This window comes from Haemaphysalis longicornis, unplaced genomic scaffold, assembly GCF_048455015.1.
Source record: "Haemaphysalis longicornis isolate Haplotype H1 unplaced genomic scaffold, Haemaphysalis longicornis Haplotype H1 scaffold_10, whole genome shotgun sequence".
NCBI classification, from domain to species: Eukaryota; Metazoa; Arthropoda; class Arachnida; order Ixodida; family Ixodidae; genus Haemaphysalis; species Haemaphysalis longicornis.
In genome coordinates this window covers 141,405,021-141,426,814 of record NW_027526204.1, presented here as the reverse complement: position 1 = coordinate 141,426,814, position 21,794 = coordinate 141,405,021, and the positions used below count along the sequence as shown (strand labels likewise).

At 46.3% G+C, this 21,794-nt stretch overlaps 1 protein-coding gene across 3 annotated transcripts in view; it reads left to right on the top strand.

Annotated features, from left to right (window-relative positions):
- The window catches only part of LOC144159526 (venom factor-like), a 92,400-nt gene that overhangs the window by 54,527 nt on the left and 16,079 nt on the right, over positions 1–21,794 (top strand). For 2 of the 3 annotated variants that reach the window (XM_077691083.1, XM_077691085.1), the window contains exons 22-31: positions 547–648; positions 1,294–1,482; positions 3,153–3,228; positions 8,174–8,330; positions 8,793–8,879; positions 9,474–9,642; positions 10,700–10,866; positions 16,006–16,164; positions 17,611–17,727; positions 17,816–17,915. In XM_077691083.1, the coding sequence (XP_077547209.1) occupies positions 547–648; positions 1,294–1,482; positions 3,153–3,228; positions 8,174–8,330; positions 8,793–8,879; positions 9,474–9,642; positions 10,700–10,866; positions 16,006–16,164; positions 17,611–17,727; positions 17,816–17,915 (1,323 nt within the window). The remainder of the gene's footprint in view (positions 1–546; positions 649–1,293; positions 1,483–3,152; positions 3,229–8,173; positions 8,331–8,792; positions 8,880–9,473; positions 9,643–10,699; positions 10,867–16,005; positions 16,165–17,610; positions 17,728–17,815; positions 17,916–21,794) is intronic. The other variant, XM_077691084.1, reaches the window with a different exon arrangement.

Below are 21,794 nucleotides of genomic sequence, written 5' to 3'. Positions count from 1 at the left end.
TCGCACAAAAAATGCAGTGATAGGGGATGTACACCACTGCGTAATGTGTTGCCCAGAGCATAATGTCGAGCGGACTGCAATTCTGTCAGCGATTCGAAAGCTGGCAGCCCCACACAGCACTCTGGACTAGTACATCATCTTTCCAAGGGGACACTGGATGCTGCGCAGAGACGTGTCGCGCCTTCTACTAAGTTTCGTTCAGGAGACGGAACTGGCAAACTCGTGGCGAAAGAACACTACCATTGACTAATTAGGAGGAGCTTGGGCGGAGCAATTGCCGGCATATCCAGCCAGGCCAACCCCGCCTGATCCCACACAACAACCACCCCCACCGCCCACCACATAAGTTCAATTGTCTCGTTTGAAATAATATTTTCTAGAAAACTTCGATCGAAAATATGGCACGGTTGAATTTTTCCAACCAAGTTCAATAAAAGCAATGGACCTGCGTACTGCATGTCACGCATCCCAAATTCGATCCCGGTATACCTCAGCACGAGTGTTCTTCAGCATCAGACAGCTCCAGTGCGTTATTTTTTCTTGCAGACGTCCTGGGTCAAGGGGCTGCGCGCCAAATAATCACAATAAAAACGGGGCTGCCTCCTGACGCAGTTCCGGACACAAAGTCATGCAGCATATCAGTCGTTGGTAAGGTAGCGTCTGCTTCCTCAACTGATGTTTCGATATATTGCTTGCAAGCATGTTCATCGCGAATGCGGGCACTTTAAAGCAAGATTTATTTTGGAATCAATGATTTAGGGTAAGCGTCAAAGTTCGCTGTTATGTGTAGATTCAATACGAGGAAGCGCTTTATCTACCACAAAACTACCCTGTGATGCGACGAGCCAACGTAACGATAGCCAAACGAAACAACGAATCAGTTAACTTCGTGGAATAATTACGTTTTCATTAAAAAGGAGATTTGGGGGGGGGGGGGTATTTTACATAGGTCAATTATCCAATCGATTGGTCAGCCGATAAGCAATACTTATTAAAACAATACAGCTCACCTTTTATAAGCTAACAAGACTTATTCTGAAGGAGGCAAATAGTTTTTATGAGGACCTTTCACTCCTCACCAACGCCTCAAGAAACAATCGTTATCGGAATCGACGGCCACAAGTTTTATTCAGTACTGAAGATGAAACGAGGGACCATGCATAGAGTCAACCAAACCGCTGATTTGCATCCTGCTGAACGTTTTCAGCACTCCGAAGCTGGGAACCCATCGTGCGGTTCATAAAAGCTTACGTCAAAAATTGCGCTTGTACAACGTTTCTTCTTCCCTTTCAGGCAACGAAATGCGAGCTACGGGAGAGGCTTCCATTTCGAGCGTCGATAAGCTGATATCAATGCCACGGGGATGCGGGGAGCAGAACATGATGATAATGGCGCCTGTCTTGTATGCTCTCAAATATTTGAAGCTGAAGGGCATGCTGAATGTGACCGACAGACAGACGGCCCTGTCCTATTTGCGTAAAGGTAAGAAAACGGGGGTCGGGATCGGTGAACACACACCGAGACGTTACTTTCGCTCAGAATTTATCTAAAGCTCCACTAGGCTCTGAGAGACGTCTTAATGGCGGCTACAGAGCACAAAGCATGCGATACGTCTTTGCTCACACACAACGCAACGTAGACTAAATTAAGTGAACTCGGCGCGAGCGTGCGGTTATACTTTCATGGAGTGTATCTCGTTTAGATACGCAGAATTCGATGTCACAATCCAGAGCTACGTTCAGACACGTTAAATTAAAATAGCATTCATATTTTAGCCTGCAACGCGCACTGAGGGAAAATCGAAGGCGCCGGTTTTTCCTCTATAGACCTACTTTAGAAAGGTGGGCTAGCGTATACCCAAGTTTTATGTCCAGATGTGCAGCTTATAGCGAACAAAATGATACCCATTTCCCCCTTCCGTCTCTCAAGTCGCAAATCGCAAACTCAGCTTCAAGTTGACTACTACTGCTGATTTCCGACAATGTTGTTCATTTCTACACTTTTTTTTCGATTAAAAGAATTGGAACCCTTGGGTCTTGCTACTGAATTTCCTTGGTAGTGAGTGAAGGAAAGAATTTGTTTGGGCTAGGAAACGTGGTGGAGTAAATAAGTTGAATGAAATGAGAGAAAACGGCGTGCCTGTTGGCGAATTGCTACAATAACACCGCTAAATAAGCAGCGATTATTTTGGCTCAAACTCAAAAAGAAACTTAATTATATGCAATGCAGAAAAGTGTCTTATATAACAATAGGCCTATTTTTAAACAATAAAAATGGCTGCGGTTTAGCTCAGCTAACTTTGCATATGCAAAGCAAAAGCTTGGCTTAGTCTGGTTGAGTCTTTGTTTCGCTTGGTTAACCTTTGATGTAGCTGTAGTGCCCACCACGGCTTAAAGCCGTTCGGTCCCATGCAACGCTCACAGGAGGAGGCCCTGCGAACGCGGCGTTCGTTTGCGACGAACGCGCCGTTCCTCTTCGCCGGGAGCGAGACGAGTCACGTAGCCTGAGACGACCCAGCGGCGCATAAATGGGAGGCTGCGGGGGTGGTCGGCCGTCACCGCGGCGGCGTCCTCCCCTCATATGAGCAGTGCGACTTAAAACGATGCCTTGTGTGCAGCGCCGAAAGCGGGCTCGGCAAATCATGCGATGCGCTTCGAGGGGTGTGCCGCCGGGGGTGTGTCTCCGGCCAAAGGATTACATACGGATCCTCCGCGAAACCGCTGGACGAAAGAAGTAAAGCTGTGCATTAATATTGGCGGTTCTATGCACTGGCGCTACAGCTGCAGGCTATGAGCTGCGGCCGCCATGGTTCAAGGCTGCGGATTAATTTACACCACTTTGGGGTCCCTACCGTGCGCCTAAATGTCTACATACGGGCATTTTTCGTTTTTTGCATTCATTAGAAATTAGCCACCGCAGTTGGGATCAAACCCTCGTCGTCAGCCGCCTGACGCCATAGCCACTGATCCACCACGTCAGGAGGATTAAGTTTGATTAAACTGCGTGCTCTAGGCACTGGCAAAGCCATAGTGAAGGTAAACAGGCGGTCTTAGTCATACGGTTTATGCGTAAGTAATCTTGCGAATTAAATCCGTTACCCATGCGTCTCTCGCGATGTTTGAGCTGTACGGCTTAGTTTTCTGCCTTACCAGGATATGACCAAGAACTGGCGTACCGGAATGCTGATGGCTCATTCTCCACTTTCAAGGACAAGCCAGGAAGCCTGTGGTAAGCCGCATCTCGCAAGCTATTTGTAAACCAGAAAAGCTCCTATTGAAGTGTGACCTTGCGTTCCTTGCATTTAAAGATAGTTCTAACACGTTTTCGCGCGACCCGAGCAATCGGAAACAGCTGATAAATTTTGTAAGCTTAATTCATTAGCCCCACATAACAGGGAACGTGGAAAACTGGGCGTGTTGGTACATAATCTAGGTAAAACAGTGCGAAAAAAAACAAGGACAGAGAAAGATACACGACATGGACTGCGCTGGGGCACACGACATGACGCAGACCTTGTCGTGTATCCTTCTCTGTCCTTGTCTTTTTTTGCGCTGTTTTGCCGAGATAACAGGGAACATCAAAATTCAAAATTGAGTTAGGAGCAGTAATATTGATGCTTGGCCGAGGAAACTGTTTGTTTATGTACACATATTGCCAATACCATTCGGGCTTTTGGCAGAAGGTGCATTTCCTGCCTTTTTTTTTTTTTTTGCTAAAAGGCAGAAATTTATGCGGAACAAAAGGAGCCAAACAGATCGCTCGCCGGCAGTGACCCGCACAAGATAACTCGCAGACCAATCTATACAACCTAGATCCTCAAATATTCATGAAGAAGTTGCCAATGCACCCTACACACCAAAATCTCTCCGTAGATGGTTCGCACCCAACCTTTTTCTAAGTTGCTTGCTCTTATTATTATGCCTGTACACCTGCCACACTCTAACGTCTTATCTGGACTTGCTGGACCTTTATCTTTCATCGAAAGCTCGCCCCACCCTCCAACGACCATAAAAATATTTCCCACAGAAAACCCTGTCAACCGTGCACATTTTAAAACACACCGTTTATTGAACTTAGAGTGATCTAGCAAGATTACTGTGGACGCAGAGTCTACAGTGTGTCATTCGGTACCACTTACAAGACTGAACCAAAGCTGAGAAAGATTTCTTTACAGTGCTAATCAAAAACACTGTCTGAACATCATACTGAACATCAAACATGGCAATCACACTGGAGTCAACAAAGAGAGAACAAACTACACGCAATAAAACCACAATTAGGACGCTACGCAACTGACTCACACACTAGACACACTGAAGTCACCCTGGCCAGGCTACGGATAGGCCACACACACGTAACGCACTCCCACCTGCTCACTGGATCTTCGAGACCCATGTGTAGCAGGTGTGGAATGAGAAAGGGCCTATCCGTATAGTACACATCCTAATCGCATGCAAGGCACTTGACACAACGCGACACAAACGTTTCCCTGAACTCTACAGACGACACATTCCACTGCACCCATTGCACTTTTTAGCCGACGAACCAATGTTTTCTGCCCAACATGTTTGTAAGTTCATAGCAGAGATAAAATTTTTACAGCTCTTGTCTTATCACGCATAATCATCCTGGCCCTATACACCAGCCATCTCCATTGTTTTTTGTTTCTTGTCACTTTTACTTTTACTCACTGTTTTTACTATTTACGATTACATTACTCACTAAATAATTCGTTCTTTGGCACTTTTAGGGGCGAAGCTCCTCTTGCTCGGGCCCTGTCCCGGCCGTACACGGCACATTGTACACGGCACATTGATGATGATTGTGGCAGGATCCCCCTAGGGATTGGCCAACCAAAGATTGGCCGAAGAGGTCATAACGTTCAACGCGTTCGTTGCTACCCAACAAATAGGAGAGGAAGAAGAAGAGGTTGTCGTTCGTCGCCAGCGAGCTCAAGACTCTTGCTCGGGCCCTGTCCCGTCCCTCGTTGCTGTTGTACACGGCACGGCACAACGATGATGATTGTGGCAGGATCCCCCTAGGGATTGGCCAACCAAAGATTGGCCGAAGAGGTCAAAACGTTCAACGCGTTCGTTGCTACCCAACAGGGAGGAGAGGAAGAAGAGGAGGTTGTCGTTCGTCGCGTGCGAGCTCAAGACACGTACCGGGGGTACGCGACACAAGACGCTCTGCAGAAGGCGACGTCCAAGGTTGCTAAAAAGTCACACACCGAATTCGCAAACTTAACCATGGAGATTCTCACGTCCCAAACAAGCCCTGCATAATCACCACAAACATCGACGTCGTCACCGGGCTTGTCAACGGAGTGGTGGAAAGCTTGACGTGTCGAGTCTTTATATGATGTGTGGGCGAATGTTTCACGGTTTTACCGATAAGCATTTTAGCTGCGCCCCTCTTATCATCATTCACTTCGTGGAGATGGTGGGATTTTTTGGTCCTTGTTGGCCTTGCACCACTCAACATAAACCATCATCATCATCATAATTTTAAAAGGCGATAGCCTTTCTTAGGCTGCCTAAATGCAAAAATTTTTATCCGTCCGTCCACCTGTCACTGGATTCAACCCCTTGTCGGCGGGCCAGAAAACCGCCCCGCATGTGCCTGCTCCTCTGCAAATGAACTGCTGTCATGGCTGATACGTGGTAACTTTTACATTGTAAAGAAAACGTCCAAGCATATTCGAGGCAAAATATTGATACATAAGCAAAGGTACCGGTGTTCTTTTCATTCGGAATATACGTTTGGATGGTCTTTAAGAAAGCGGAATTAAAAAGCAGCAGGCCAAAAACCGTGTCCAAGAAAGACGAGGTGAAAGCAAGCAGAAAAACAAAATATGTACGCTCGAGCTGTTCCAAGCAGAACAAAAACGAAATATTAGGAAAGGGGCGCGTACTGTATCAACCAATGGCCCGCGAAAAGTGTGAGCGCGAGGAAATTGAATTACATTGAGCAAACTTCCGCTGCACTCATCATAAGAGGGGTGAAGGGGCAGGGGAGGGAGAGAAGGGAGAGGGAGTTGCGCGGCATTGTCTTTCGAATACATCTGCAGTAAAGCAAAACAGATGCGTGGACAATTTTCGCTCAGGCGTTTTCTTCATATTTGAAATTGCCCTTGTAAAGCTTTTTTTTGTTGTTGTTTCATTATAACTCTTTTTGCCGTAAAGCACGCGTGACAAGCAACCGCTCATCTTGTTTCTAGTTTTTCGCTACTAACCGGATATTTGCATTTAAAAGCGAGAACCAAAAGCATGTACACGAAACAACTGCTTGATAATGAGAAACAACTGAATGGGTTGAGAAATTTTAAATAAAAGTATAGAGGAAATTAGACAAAATCTTTTACTCAGGAACCCTGGATAAGTTCTAGGGTCTGCATCAATGTTCGTTCTTTTGGATACCTAAAAACCTCGGTGATTGGTCATAAAATACCCATTTTATCCGGAACTTTCTGATGACTACTGTTTAGTAGAGCAAGGGCTCTAGGCTCGGAAGTACAAATTCACAACGCGTATAGATTTATAAAGGCAAGTCTATGTGTAGGTGAAGTGCAGCAACGCGTTTTAATAAATTATGAGCCTGTAGCACGGAAACATCACGCCTCCTACAGGGTATACGATATTACGGACCACACCATCACAAAAAGAAAAAAAATTGAGACTACAAATATCTCTCTCATATTTCAGCGGCAGCAGGGCGCTTTCTCCGTTTCCGCAGTACTTAAATTTGGCAAGCTATATTTTAAACATACTTATTTAACACAGTGGGGCTCTTCGATTTACAGTCTCGGACTCACCGCGGATAGTCCGCGGGTAGTCCGAGGATTCCCCGAAGCCATAGGGATACATGTGAAAATCGAATGCCAGACTTCTTATCGGGGAGTCCGCGGTGAGTCCGAGACTGTAAATCGAAGAGCCCCAGTAATACTGCAAGCAGACAATAAAAAAACCTGCTTATCTGAGGCAAAAGTGCACAAGATGCACGAAAAACATCATTGAACGATAAAGCACACCTTTTACTACAGAAAGTTGGGAACTCAGAGAACTTTTTTTTGGTTCTTAGTTATTCGAAAAATCAAATTCCTTGTTAGTTTAGGCTCACTAATGTTTCTTTTAGGGAAGAAGAGAAACTGATTTTTAAGGAAGCATATCAATTTCTCGGGGTATGCTTCAAGCTTTTATCATTGTGTGCTTATAGTTTGTGGTATGGAAACGACCACGGAAACGACCCCAGCGCCTAATTGGTTCCGACAGCAGTAACTGTATACAGCCGGAAGGCAGCGGAGCCTGGCTGAAGTTCGGAGAACGAAATCAGACAGAGCAAATAGACCCCAGCAGTATCCGTGAAGGCTGCGCGCAATCAACGCAGAGCAAATGAAGCGAGCTAGCGAGGTTGTTTGGTTGTCAGCATACACACGCGCTTGTCAGGCCCCGTGTCCTATTTGAGCCCTACTGTGAGGAACCTACTCGTGGCAGGTGGGTGCCTCTCAGGGTTGTGAGCCGATCCATGAGGTTTATATACGCTGGAACTCGATGTATCACGCCAATCGATGCGTTATCAATGCGCGAACCTCACTGAGGGGTAACCGACAACTGCAGCTAGCTAGCTGGAATGATGTTCTAATGAGCCGCAGTTGTTGATTACCGCTTAACAATGTTAGCTCGTTGCTAAAGCATCAATTGGCATGACCGCATCGAGTTTCATCGTTCATAAACCACGCGAATCGGTTCACAGCCTTGAAAGGTTGTGAGCCGCCTGCCGTGAGTCAGTATGTTCCCACTGATCTTCTGTTCTTATGAGAAGAGCGACAGCGATAAGAAGAATTTACGTAGCAGACGGGGCGGAAAACTATTGTCTTTCGATGACATCTGCACCGTAGGAAGCATATACGTTGCCATTTTTTTGTGTGTGCTTACCCTCATGGCCCCTTTCATTATCACCCATTTACTCGAATTAGACCATGGGCAGTTTCATTTTTTTCTCCATTAAAAGCACTACTAGTTCTACTACTTTGCCAAAAGCTGCAATTTGTGTTACTCGATAACAATAGTTATCACCCCTACCAAGCAAAGCATGAAAATATGTTCGGGCGTGATGTGTTTGAAGTGAGTTATTTTGTCTCCCTGTAATTTATACGCGCATTCTCTATTCGCAGGTTGACTGCTTTCGTCCTGCGCGTTTTTTGCGAGGCTAAAGCGGTGATTGACGTCAGCGACGACGTTATCCTCAGCGGACTCTCGTGGCTCGCTCGAAAGCAAGGCGCCAATGGCAGTTTCGAAGACCCTAACCCAATTTTGCACCGAAACATGCTGGTACAGCTTTAAAAGTTTTTTTTGTTTAATTGGGGGGCCTTCTTATGCTGTCTAACCTGGGTAGTTTTTCGTTTTGTCCTTTTGTCTTGCCTTAATTGACGCTTGACACAATGCACTCCAGAGATATCCACGTACCATACGGATTAATAATTAAAATGCCCCAGCGCTCTTTATTATTAAAATGCCATTTATTCACGAAATGCCGCTTGAGAGGCCCTATAGGCGCTAGAGGTTAGGCCTGCCAAGGTAAACATAAGTAGAGGTGCATGTGCGTGCGTGTGTGCGTGAGGAGAGTAGTCCTTATAAAAATGATGGCGCGACTTTCGACAATTCCCCCCTCCCCCAACTGTTTTTGTTTCGCATATGCAGTAATTTCTTTTGCTTCAGACTACTTTTTTGCTTCTGCTTCAATTTCTTTTGCGTGTTCGCGTACTACCTTATTTCTGGATGCTTCGCATGCAGGGCAGCGTTCGGGGAACCACTGCGATGACGGCGTTTGTTCTCCTCACATTGCATGAGTGTGCGTCTTCGTCGATTCCCAGGACTGAGGTAAGCGAGGGTTCCAATGCTGCTATCAGCATAGGTGAGGCTGCTCACGAGAGAGGTCTGCTAAAAAATGATCGCATAGTCGCCAGCCTGTGCTCACCTGTCATCAGACTTCCCCACATTTATGACTCGAGCCCACTCGGTAGCATCCCTATTATCCTGATCACTGAGCATCATACTCGCACTTGACTGCGTAAAAATGAGTACAATTTAATGCATTTATGATCAACTACGCTCACTTATAAGTAAATAAAGTAACGTGGTTATTTGGACTAATGTATTGTGGGCTATTGCAGCCTGCTGTTCCGGACGACAACACGATCCGCCCAATGTTTTTTTTTTATATATTTCCAAAGATCACGTCGCTTAATGACTGAACCTCTATTTTTATTACTGATAATATTCCAAATTGAATTTATCCCGCGGGTATAAAAAGGCAGAATTTTCTTGTTGTGTACAATCGAAGGGGACCTTTTGAGGGATAAAATATTGAATTCTACAGTGTAACCGACTAGCAGGAGAATTTAGGATTGCTGTATGTTTCTAAACTCGTATTTTCTGTGCTCGTAAAACTGTTGGATTGCTATGGTAATGCAGGCAGCAGAAGTGATGCGGCGGCGGGCCCAGTTCTACATAACGCAACGCCTCGACTCAATTAAGTTTCCGTATGTGGCGGCGTTGACAGCGTACGCTCTGAGTTTTCAACCCGACGACGGCAAGAAGAGATCGATGGCAGTACTTCGAAGCAATGTGCTAGAAGATACAGGTACTTGAAACGCTGTTTTGCGCTGCGTAATAGCTGGAAGTTCTACTTATGCAGCTTAATGTTGTTTAGCAATGTGTGATATCTCAGTGGGGGCAGGGGGGAGCGATTAGAGCAGGCGAAGATCAATATCTCATAAGATCTACGTCTACATGGCAAAACCTAATACATTTGTAACATATGTATTCTTGCTGATTTGTATGATTTATACTTTGTAGGCTGTTCAGTTTTGTAAATTTGATATTTTTTTGCATACCAAGTTTCAAAGTAACAAGTGACGTTTCGCATGTAGAAGCTCAAATACTCACAGTTCTGCCGATGCTGCCGTGTCTTTATAAAGTGGAAATATTAACACTTTGTAAGTGGTTATACAGTCTAGGGACATGCGATACCATGGGTGAAAACTGTGCACCAGCACCTGGTCCACAAGTAATATTTAGGGTGTTTTTATGTTAGGCGTGTATGCAGATATGCTAGTTCGCGTCAAGATGGTTTTGAAGCAACAACAATGGTTAAGATGTACACTCTCCGAACACGTAAGCGCACACACACGCAAAAAAAAACCTTGGGCCAATGGTGGTTGGACCGCGATAGCCTCTTGTGTGCCTTGTAAAAACGAAACTAGTCTAAGCTATGCTGGTAACATTGTGCGAGTTTTGCAAATTGTACGACACAAAAAATCCAAGTAAGGACTGTTGAATACGCTTCTGGGGGAAACTTGCATCCCTGTTCGCGGCGCAGTTTTTATTTTTTTGTTTTTTTTTTGCAAAGGCCCAAAGATTCTTTAACCGCAGAATCTTTTTTTTTACAAACCAGGCGTTGAGTGTTACAACTACTGCTACGCAAATCATGTGAGCTGGAATATCATGGATAGTAATAGCAAACAGAGTTGATTCTGGGCTTTGCAATGGAGTGTATCCAGGTATAAACAACAAACATTTTCACAAGTAGCACGAATTTTTGCCCACCCATGGTGCCAAACTGCGCGATTTAAAGGAAATATATTATTGTTCTGCCTGCACTCTGCGACGTTGCAAGTTAGAACATTCTTATTTTTCAGAACTTAATTTGATGAGCACAGGAAACGAAGCAACAGGCATGGACGTTGAAGGCACGAGCTACGCTTTGCTGGCGCACCTGAAGCACGGAGACATCGAGTCGAGCAAGAAGTTCGTAAACTGGCTCCTAAGGCATCGCTCGGCATCTGGCTCGTTTGTTTCCACTCAGGCAAGTCAAAGATAATTGAAGAACTACTCGCAAAATCTGAAGTCCTTGTGAATTTTTTGCCATTATATGTTCTACATCATCATCATAATCGTTGTCATCATCATCGTCGTCGTCGTCATCGTCATCATCATAATCCCATCTACTACCACTGCAGGGCAAAGGCCTCTCCCATAGATCTCCAATTACCCCAGTCCTGTGCTAGCTGCGACCAATTTATCCCCGCAAACTTCTTAATCTCATCTGCCCATCTGACTTTCTGCCGCCCCCGGCCACGCTTGCCTTCTCTAGGTATCCACTCTGCTACCCTTAATGACCAACGGTTATCTTGCCCTCGCATTACATGCCCTGCCCACGTCCATTTACTCTTCTTAATTTGTAATAATATGTCCTTAACACGCGTTTGTTCCCTGACCCACTCCGCGCTCTTGTTGTCCCTTAATGTTACACCTACCATCTTCCGTTCCATTGCTCACTGAGTCGTCCTAAATGTAAGTTGAACCCTCTTAGTGAGCCTCCAAGTTTCTGCTACGTAGGTAAGTACCGGTGAGATGCAGCTGTCATACACTTTCTTCTTCAGGGACAATGGTAGGCTGCCATTCATTATTTGGGAATGCCTGCCGAATGCACTCCACCCCATTCTTATCCTTCTAATTATCACTGCCTCATGGTTGGGATCTAGGGTCACTACTTGGTATAAGTAGATATATTAGCTTACCACTTCCACTGCCTCGCCACCTATCTCAAAACGCTGTGCTCTCCCGAAGCTATTGATCGTTACTTTAGTTTTCTGTATATTAATTTCTAGGCCCACGATTGTACTCAGCTTGTCCAGTGCGGTAATCATGTTTTGCAATTCGTCCCCCGAGTTACTTAGCAAGGCAACATCATCAGCAAATCGGAGGTTACTGAGGTATTCTCCATTAACCCTTACTCCCACCTGTTTCCAATCCAATGTTCTGAATACTTCTTGTAAACATGCTGTGAATAACATTGGAGAGATTGTGTCTCCTTGTCTAACGCCCTTCCTCATGGGTATTTTACTGCTGTCCTTATGGAGGACTGTGGTATCTGTGGACTCATTGCAGATATCCTCTAGTATTCTTACGTAATGCTCGTCTGCACCCTCATTCCGCAATGCCTGAATACTTCTGGGGTTTCCACCGAGTGAAATGCTTTCTCATAATCTATGAAGGCTATATATAGTGGTCGAGTATACTCCGCGCATTTCTCTATCACCTGCTGATCGTGTGAATTGTTGAATAACCTTTACAAAACCCTGCTTGTTCCTTAGGTTGACTGAAATCTAAGGTGCAGCAATTCTGTTGGCGATTACCTTGTTAAGTACCTTGTAGACGACTGACAGTAAGCTGATCAGCTTGTAATTTTTCAAGTTCTTCGTGTAACCTTTCTTATGGATTACGATGGTGTTCGCGTTCGTTCAAGATTCCGGTACACTCGCGGTGATTAGGCATTGCCTATACAGGTTTGCCAGTTTTTCAAGTACAATTTGCCCGCCATGCTTCAAGAGGTCTGCTATTATTTGATCCTCACCGGGTTCTTTGCCCCCTTGTATTTCTTTCAAGGCCTTGTTTACTTCTTCTGTCGTTACTGGTGGGATGTCTATCTCCTGTGAACTACTTTCTCGTTCAGTATTATCTTGACGGATTGTGGGGTTTAACGCGCCGACGCAACGCAGGCGATGAGGCGCGCCGTAGTGGAGGGCTCCGGATTAATTTTGACCACCTGGGGATCTTTATCGTGCGCCGAAATCTCGTACACACGGGCGTTTTTGCTTTTCGCCTCCATCAGAAAAGCGGCCGCCGCGGCCGGGAATCGAACCCGCAACCTCGTGCTCAGTATTATCTTGGCTGTCGCGGCTACTGTATACATATCTCTATAGAAATCCTCGGCTACTATAACTATTTTATCCGTATTTGTGATGACACTGCCTTGCTTGTATTTAAGTGCATACACAGTGCATACATCTGATTTTTTCCCATGCCTAGACACCTCTTCACTACTTTCAGGATGCCTCCGTTCTTTATAGCATGCTCGATCCTTTCCATATTATAGTTCGGTATGTCAGCTGTCTTACGCTTATTGATTAACTTCGAAAGCTCCGCTAGTTCTATTCTGTTTGCTTGGGTGGAGATTGTCATGCTTTGCCGTTTTCTAATTAAATCTTTCGTGCCCTGTGAAAGTTGTATCTACCTCTCGTACCTCTGACTTCTACTGCACACTCCGTGATAATGCGTGTGAGATTGTCGATAGCTTCCTGTGTCGTAAACTCTTCTTCCTCGGTAAGATCTGAATATCGGTTCTGCAGCGCGACCCTGGATTCTTCAAATTCCCTTGTTACTTTTAGCTCGTTGATCTGCTTTTTACGTATGTTATGGTTCCTCCTCAAATCTAGCCTAATTCGAGATCTTACCACACGGTGGTCACTACACCTCACTCTTCCGAGCACTTCCACATCCTGCACGATGCCACGGTTATCGCATAGCTTGAAGTAAATTTAATTTTTATGCCTCCCATTCGGGCGCCTCCACGTCCACTTCCGGCTTTCCCGTTTACAGAAGAAAGTATTCATGATGCGTAGATTATTCAGTTCTGCGAACTCGACACCAGTGGTTCACCAGTGGTTCCCAAATGGGGGGGATCCGAGGTTCCCAAGGAGTCCGCGAAGGCACTTGAGGCAGTCCAATTACCGCGAGTCCCCCTTCTACACTTGGCTTTTTCTTCGTTCACTTTTTCAGCCTTGGGTGACCCAAATTAGCCTAACTTCTCCCCTTTTCGGAGGATCCGCTGTTTCCCGGCGGGAACCTGGCGGAGTAACGTTAAGAGCCACCCGGGGAGCCAGTGCTGCGGAACTCCCCGTAACCTTGTACCCCGTAACCTTCACCCCCCAAGTGACTAGGTTACAAAGCCTCATCACTTCTCTTGGCCAGCGACCAGCTCGCATTGTAGGCCTCTTCCAAGCAACGGCTACGGAGGTTCGCTACGTCCCCTGCCTCAGGGTGGTATACCCGTTGCCTTCGCAACGGTCTGCCCATATTAAACCGAGTTGTACGCATAGGTGCAGTAGTTACCCCGCAACATTTACACCCTGGCCTCCTGCCACGCTGGATTACAGGGGCTCGTTACTTCCACCAGCCAACGGGTGTTTCCTTTTTCCATGCTTCCGCACGAGAAACAAGACAGTCAAGGCACTTGAGGCAATCCAATTACCGCTGGTCCCTCTTCAACACTTTACTTTTTCTCCGTTTTGCCTATCCTTGTCGCAAACTCAAAAAGGTGTCTTTGCTGCATGACATATACGTTTAAAGGAGTACTGACACGAAATGTTCGTCTTACGTTATTTTTTTCTGTCATGGGTGCCTACCAGCCCACTAATTATAGAATGGCACTTTAGATGGTCGATCGCTGCGTAATTAATTGTTTACAGCCTTGTTTATTCGTGCCGGTTTCTGTCTCGATAAAACGAACGCCGAGGAGGCCGCCATGACAGAAAGGCGCTCGTGACGTCACCGTTCTTGTCGCACCTCTGCCGTTCCGCGTCCAGACCGGCAGTGGTTTCACCCACCTCCACGTGCCCGGGAAGCATGACGTCAGTCCGAAAACCGTGACGTGTACATGTGCACACGCCGAAGCAGTCCTCGCCAACAACAGCCAGCGCGTTGGGCACTTCACGGGGTCTCTCACGTCGGAAATTTCGGCCAGAAGGAGAAGATGGCTCATGTTGATGCCGATTGCAAAAGGGTATCCGTTCTGAGCTTTCTCGTGCGCGCAAAGATTAAAATTCTTTTAAAATATGTTATACTGACCGGTTGCTGTTGAAACTTGCTGGGTGATATCTCCGTATACAAAGGAATCCTTTTACATAGTTATCTCAGCTTTGAAGTTTTGTGACACAAGTACGCCTTGAGGTTTTTCGCGTAGCAGGTGTTTTGTTTGCATAACACTTCCGTTGTGCAAGGATGCCAGAAGTAAGAATGAGGCCATACATGTGGTTTCACCGTATGGGTGACTTCAACTGTAAGAGTAAATTGTTTGACAATATAACACGTAGCAGCCCACATCACCATGGGGTCCTTATCACTTTTTTAAGTCCATAAGGAATCCCGGCGCGCTCAGGGTTGAGAACTACTGTTGCACACTCATAATTTGTTTTAATCCTTCAGATTAAATATTGGGTTAATATTTGTCGTGAAATTCGACACGTTCCCAAAGTTAAGCTCCATAACTGGCCGCCGGTAGCAGCCGCTCATATATTTATGATCGAGTGAAAACACAAACGTTTAAATTACTACGGTTAGATTCATGTTGAACCACAGCGCAAACGACGAGACAAGGGACGATAGCAAGAGGACACACAGCGCTTCGTGTGTCCTCTTGCTATCTTCCCTTGTCTCGTCGTTTGCGCCGTGGTTCAACATGCATCACCAACTTGCCCATGTTTTCACGTTACGGTTAGATTGTTGTCAAAACGTTCTACTGGACGTGTCCCACTCACCATATGTAACAGCCATGAAGTGCCACTAAGTGATTGAGTGATTATTATTATGGAAACGTAAATCCGGTTCAGTAATTGTCTATTAAAGAACGACACTTCTTCCGGGCCAGAAAAAAAGGGATAGGGACGAGGAGGAAAATTGGGGGTTGAGAAAAGAGGTGAAGTGTTCACTGGCATTCGAAAACAACGGGGTTTATTTTACGTTGCACACGTATTTTCCAAACACCACTGCTTTAACCCTCGCGATTCTCCTAAACGGCGCTAATATACATCTTTTCTATACTTAACTGCTTGTCAACCATGGTCTGTTGTTCGAATGTGGAGGAGGATACACGGACGTGCGGACATACAGAGTTCTTGAGAGTGGGTGTGGTAATCTTAACAATTGCCACTGTCCCGTATGTTTGTGTGCTATCGAGGAGGAAGGAAAAAATTGCTGACTGCGGACAAAGATGTGGACCCGGCACGCAACAGGAAAACATTACGTGGAGGGGGGAGTGGGGAGCAGTAACCTATGAAGAGGACCTAAAATGTGAACGCTCTAGTCCTAGGCAAATCCATTGTTCTTTCTTGGGTCTCCACAAACACTGCAGCCGCTGCTTAATATGTGCAATTTTCTTTGGCAGGATACCATAGTGGCGCTTCAGGCCTTGTCCGAGTATGCGGTCGAGGCATCGAACAGAGCTCCGGACATCAACGCCGAAGTCTTCGTCGACAACGAGCCAGCCTCAAGAACGACTTTTCGCATCAAGAGAGACAATTCTGCGATTCTACAGGAACTTGACGTAAGTGTAAGCAGAGCGCGTGCTTTGGGGCAACTATTAATGTTCTTATCATCCCAACCACCAGAAGCAACGAGGCCTCGTCAGTGAGTTCAAACCATCGTCTGGCAACCGTAATACAAGAACCTTCTACACGATTTTCTTGCTGCTAACAGGTTATGTTTCAGTACATTTCACACCCTGATAGGGTGGCCCTACAGCGGGTTAAACGAAATCCGCAAGAAGCAAATACAGCTTCAGCTCAGGTATTTTTAAAGCCTAAATGCACAAAGCAATGAGCTGTAAACGTAAAAACTATAGAACAGTGCATGGCACGTGGCAACTAACCATCCAGCCACGTGAGTAAAATGAAAGAAGCTGGTCGAAGCAATTTGCGCCAGACGACAAGGAAACTAAAACGAAGACAGACGCGAATACCTTGTAGTAGAAAAGACGTTGGTAATAAGCATCACCAGGCTTTAGCCTTCAAAGCACGTAAGCAGACTTAAAGGAGCCATGAAGAGAAAACACAAGTTTGGTTAATTCAAAAGACTGCCTCGTTAGAATCATACAGACACCACTTTTAACGTAAAGTTCGCTCAAATAAGCTACATAATTAGGAAAAAAGGGAATGGCCGTGCCACCCACTAGCTCATTAACCGCAACGGAACCTATGATGTCATATCAGCCAGCTCTGCGATTGGCGGAGGCCGGCAAAAGCAAACGCAAATTAGGCAGAGCTTATAAGCTTGTCGAACGACCTATTCGCGCTTAAATTTAGGGCACATTTTCTTTAAAACAGTAAGAATGGCGGGACAAACAGTGAAAGTTACGAAAGCACACGTAAACATACAAGTACCGTTGCGCACTGCTGTTGGTCCTGCGCGCACTATGCTTGGTTTAGCTGCACAGGACTGCGGGGCATTGGGGTTTTCTCAGACGAAACTGGCCTATTGACGCGAGCAACGGTGTCTTACGTGACCATATTTGTCGAGCAAGCACCATGTTTCACGAAACGATTATTTTTTCCTGAACAAAAACAAGCCAGGTTTAAATACGGTGAAAAACAAACCAAAGGCAGAAAGCGGCTTGCCACGGTATGGTGGCGCCATCTAGTTTCACTAACCGTAAACAACGCTTCCCAGTCGGCTGCAGAGCGCTCGGTTCCTGTGATGTCATTGCATACCACGAAAACGCAATATTTAGCGGGAGAATCAAAATTTTAACTTAAATTAATTAATTCCTCAGTGAATAGAGCATCTTTTGCATTCGGACAAGTGCCGGGGGCACTATACAACACGAAATTTTTCGAATAACACAAACTTGTATTTTGTTTTCATGGCTCCCTTAAAAACCGCGAGGATGTTTTGAACATTTTGGGTAAAACAATGTGGAATTGTTTTTATTCTCCCCGAACAATAACTGGTTGAAGCAAATAGCGTGTACTGTGTGTCGCATCTACTTGTTCAGATACACAACGCCAAGCAACGCATCATCGTGAATGCAAGTGGGGTGGGTGCGGCATCCCTGAATGTGAAGCTAAGGTACCACGTGCTGGTTCCCCCTGAAAAAGAAAAAGCGTGCAAGGTAATTATGACTTAATAGCCTTACATGTTATGCTCAACCACTCTAATTATGAGCGATCGAATGCCTGGATCATTACTTCTACCTGCAGTTCTCCTTGTCTGCAACCGCCGATGTTTACAAAGAAGCAGCCAAAGCAGGTGCACTAATACTGGATGCGGAGCTGTTGAAGAAACTTGAGGTCAACGCCGGTGAGCACAGTTTCTGCCAATTTCGATCTCCCAGTTATCTCAACACGAGGTTAGGTGTCATTCACGACCAATAGGTTATTTGCAAAGAGTTTATTGTAGCAACGTTTTTTTATACTTTGGCAAAATAGAGTAAGCTTATAAAAAAAAGTACACACTAAACTTTCTCGCACCATTTTTGGCCGAAAAGGGTGTAAAAATCTTGTCTTATGGAACACACTTTTAAAGGGGCACTGAAGTGACATGTAAACATTGCGGGATTACTAGCGCAAATTGTAGTCCGGAGTCCCCAGGCCATGTTTCGACCACTCCGGGCGCTTTTACGCGATTTTATTTAGTAGGAAAATTAATTCGAAAATGCTGTCCTCCTCTCTTTACGCTCGCCCATTTTCTGTGGCGTTTTCGTGTGACGTCGGGAGGAGCCGAGCTCGCAATTGGCTGCGCTACTGCACGGCTCCCCGGCCTTCAGACAGAGTCAGTCGGCCCAGCTTTTCGTCCGCCGGCCGCCGACGGGTCGTCGCAATTCGTTCGGTCAGTTGAAACGAAGCCAGGACACGTTTGTGAATGGAAGAATGTGCCTTTCTTTACTTGGTTAGTTTGTACACTGTATCTAGCTCCAAGTCAAGGGGTCGCTTCACACAAGCGCTGCACAAGCGCACATGCGACGCTTCGCTGACTGGTACGCCAGTAGGAAAATATAAGGCCTCTTGAAGGCGGGAGAAGAGTCAGCGAAGTCAATATAGGTACTAAGGAAATAAAATCAACTGATATTTTTACCGTACAGCGTGAAACTAGGTGCGGGAAGCACTTTTTGGCGCTTGGCGAACAAGCACAGCGGCCAGCAGCACGACTACGCATCTGCGAACGCTTTTCCGTCTAAGAAATGCAATTGCTAGACGTGAGATATTGTGGAAACTTGGGGGATGCTTACTGCACGAGCGCAAAACAACAAATAGTCACCTAAGCTGCTTGGAATGCTAAAACTAAATAAAAGTGTAAACTCGTTATACATTATATACCTTATTTCCAAGGTCGCCAGCGCTCGCCCGTGGCCCAGTCGTTTGGAGCGCTAGGTATGTCAGCGGAAGTGTTTTGCAAGTCACGAGTTCGAATCCCCGCGGGCACGTGCTTTTTTTTTTGTAAGTTAGCTTTTTTGTTTTCCGCCGATGTTTTCTATACTGAGTTCACCTTTTTTTGGGCCGCAACGTTCATTGCTCCACGAACTAGTTCACAGAACTCGCGCAGGCTGGCACTGGCGCGCTAGCGAGTTCTCGTTGGCGTGCTGTTGCCATAAGCACCGACTGCTTGCGGGCAGTGGGTACAGGCCAGAATCAACAGACCCTCGGCCTGGTGCGAACACGCTTTTTACGATACAGGCATGAGTGAGGCAAGCTCCAAATATAGGGGAAAAGCGCATGGCATTTGAGTGTCTGCGGGGAGGCGGAGGGCGTTCATGCACTGCGTAGGCCTCGGCTAGTGAATGCTACGATTCCAAGCCGTCCTGGGAGGCTTATCTTATGCATTTTACAGCCGACAACATGGCAGAAGCGCGTCACGATGATTACTGAGATATTGAGAATGCCCATCCAACAATGCCATTGGTTGTGTTTTACAGAACCGAAACCGAAACTTGTGTGATTGCTAACCTTGGGCATCGTCCCATCACGGTGCCTCCTCCTCCGAACGTCACAGCCTTAGTTGTTGCGGCCGCCGCAAACCGCGCATGGTAGTTTTTTCTTCTTTCGCGCTTTGTAAAATAATTACCGATTTGTCAACCGGATAAATGATGAAAAGTGTGCTAATTTGAGCCAGTCTACGCAGTGCAAGAAAAAACGGGAGCTTGACAAATTCACTTCAGTGTCCCTTTAAAAGGTGTTTGGCTATAAAAGGGGTGTCAGGATGAAAAAGGGTGTGCTTGCAAACACCCTAAAATAAGGGTGTGGGCAGCGCAGCTACGCGTGACAATGTCGATCGCTGAGCGCGCAGCATGGCATACTGACGCATTCAACACTCACAAGCCACACTTTGACCACAAATGAATTGAGCAAAAGACCAACGGGATGAATGGGGCGAGCCAGTACAGCCGCCGAATTTTATAATAATAGAGAGTTTTAGCTGACCGTTTTTGACGCTCCGCTATGCTCCCGACGGCCCGCTAAGCACAACCCGAGCGTCAGCGGCAGAAAGGCTTTTAGCTAAGCGATAACCGTATCTCCCTCGATGGGAATGAAACGCGTCACTGGTCGTGCTCTGCGCGTGGGCAAACCGAAACGTCATCGCAAGATACGAATTGGAATTTGGTCGCTCAAGTAATGTAAAGTGCCGTGTTTAGAACATTTTTAAAACGATCTAGTCGCTTACATAATGGTTCTAAATTATTTTAAAGAAGCCGATAAACTTTGAAATAGCCAAGACAAGGCTGTCTTTCTCGGCGCTGCATTGAAGCAGCCCCGCGCTTCGGTCGACGTTTTTCGCTTCCGTACTAAAGCTTGTTGAGGGGTGTGGCACCTTTGCATATTCGGAAGAGCTTTCGCGATTTCGTCGCTCGCGTTTCAACTAAAGAAACGGAGTTCGCGGGCGCGCGCTCACATCGTGGGGCAGCCATGCTGATATTCCGCACGGTAACGTAAGCGGCCGCGATGGTCCGCTAAGAGAGGCCCAGCTCCGGTATCGCTGCAAGCACATTTGCGCGCCACGCATGCGCAATGGCGCTCCCGCTAGCTATCGGAGAGGAGCGGACCGTCAGAAACGGTCAGCACAACTCTCTAATATCGCGGGCGCTTCAACCGGCGGACGGGTCAGCTCCTTATCACGGTAGACAGAGGGAGAACGCTTCACATGCGCAGAATAATAGTTTTAGCTAACCGTTTTCGACGGTCCGCTCCGGTATTGGCGGCACGCTCAGCACAACCGGAGCCAATGCCGTTCGCGGCTGAGCGCGCCACGCATGCGCAATGGCGCTCCCGCTCGCTATCGGAGCGGACCGGAGCGTGAAAGACGGTCAGCTAAAACTCTCTAATGCCGCCAGTGCATCGGTCGTCTACCAGGCTGTTCGCGCACTGAGCACGACACAACCCCTTAAACCGGCTATCTGCAGTGGTGGGCTGTGGCAGCAACTCTATGGGGACAGCTGCCGGCCGTGCGCCTTGTTCACGGCATGGGGGCTGATAACCCGTGGAAAGGGGTTGTGTCGTGGTTTTGGGAACAGCTTAGCAGACCACGGTTTCACTGGCGGGATCTTGCGCATGCGAGCTGGGCGAACTACCCTCGCTTGTTTCGCCGCTGTCTACCGTGATAAGGCGCTGACCGACCCCGAGGTAGACGCTTCCACGATATTCAGCGTCTACACATACATACCCACCTTAGAAAATACCTCTGCTCTTGCTTTTATGGACAGCGAAAACCCTCTGATTGAGGCGGGGGATTGTCGCCAAAATCAGATATTTTAGCGCTAATCTTTCAATTACGCCTTTTAATGTGAGCATATACAAGTCTGCTTGCGGATTTGCAAAAACGTTTTAATCGTGAGGTGGTTGTTATGTGCAATTAGTCATGAAATGCTATTAAGTACTATGGCAAACACCTGTTCCACACCTTTTCAACACCCACAAAGAAGGGTGTTCATTATTTCGAAACCCTTTTTGTCACATGGTTGCAAAGCTACAAATAGGGGTGTTGGGAACTAAGAAAAAGGGTGTAAAAGACCGCCAGCTAAGAAAAAGAGTGTAAAAAAATACCTCCAACTAAGAATGAAAGACACCCAAATTTGTAGGTAATTTATACCCGTTTACAGAGGCACACTCGAACATTTTCTACGAGCGCGGGGATGTTTTGAACCTTATGGGGTATAAAATAATATGAATTATCTTAATTTATTACCAG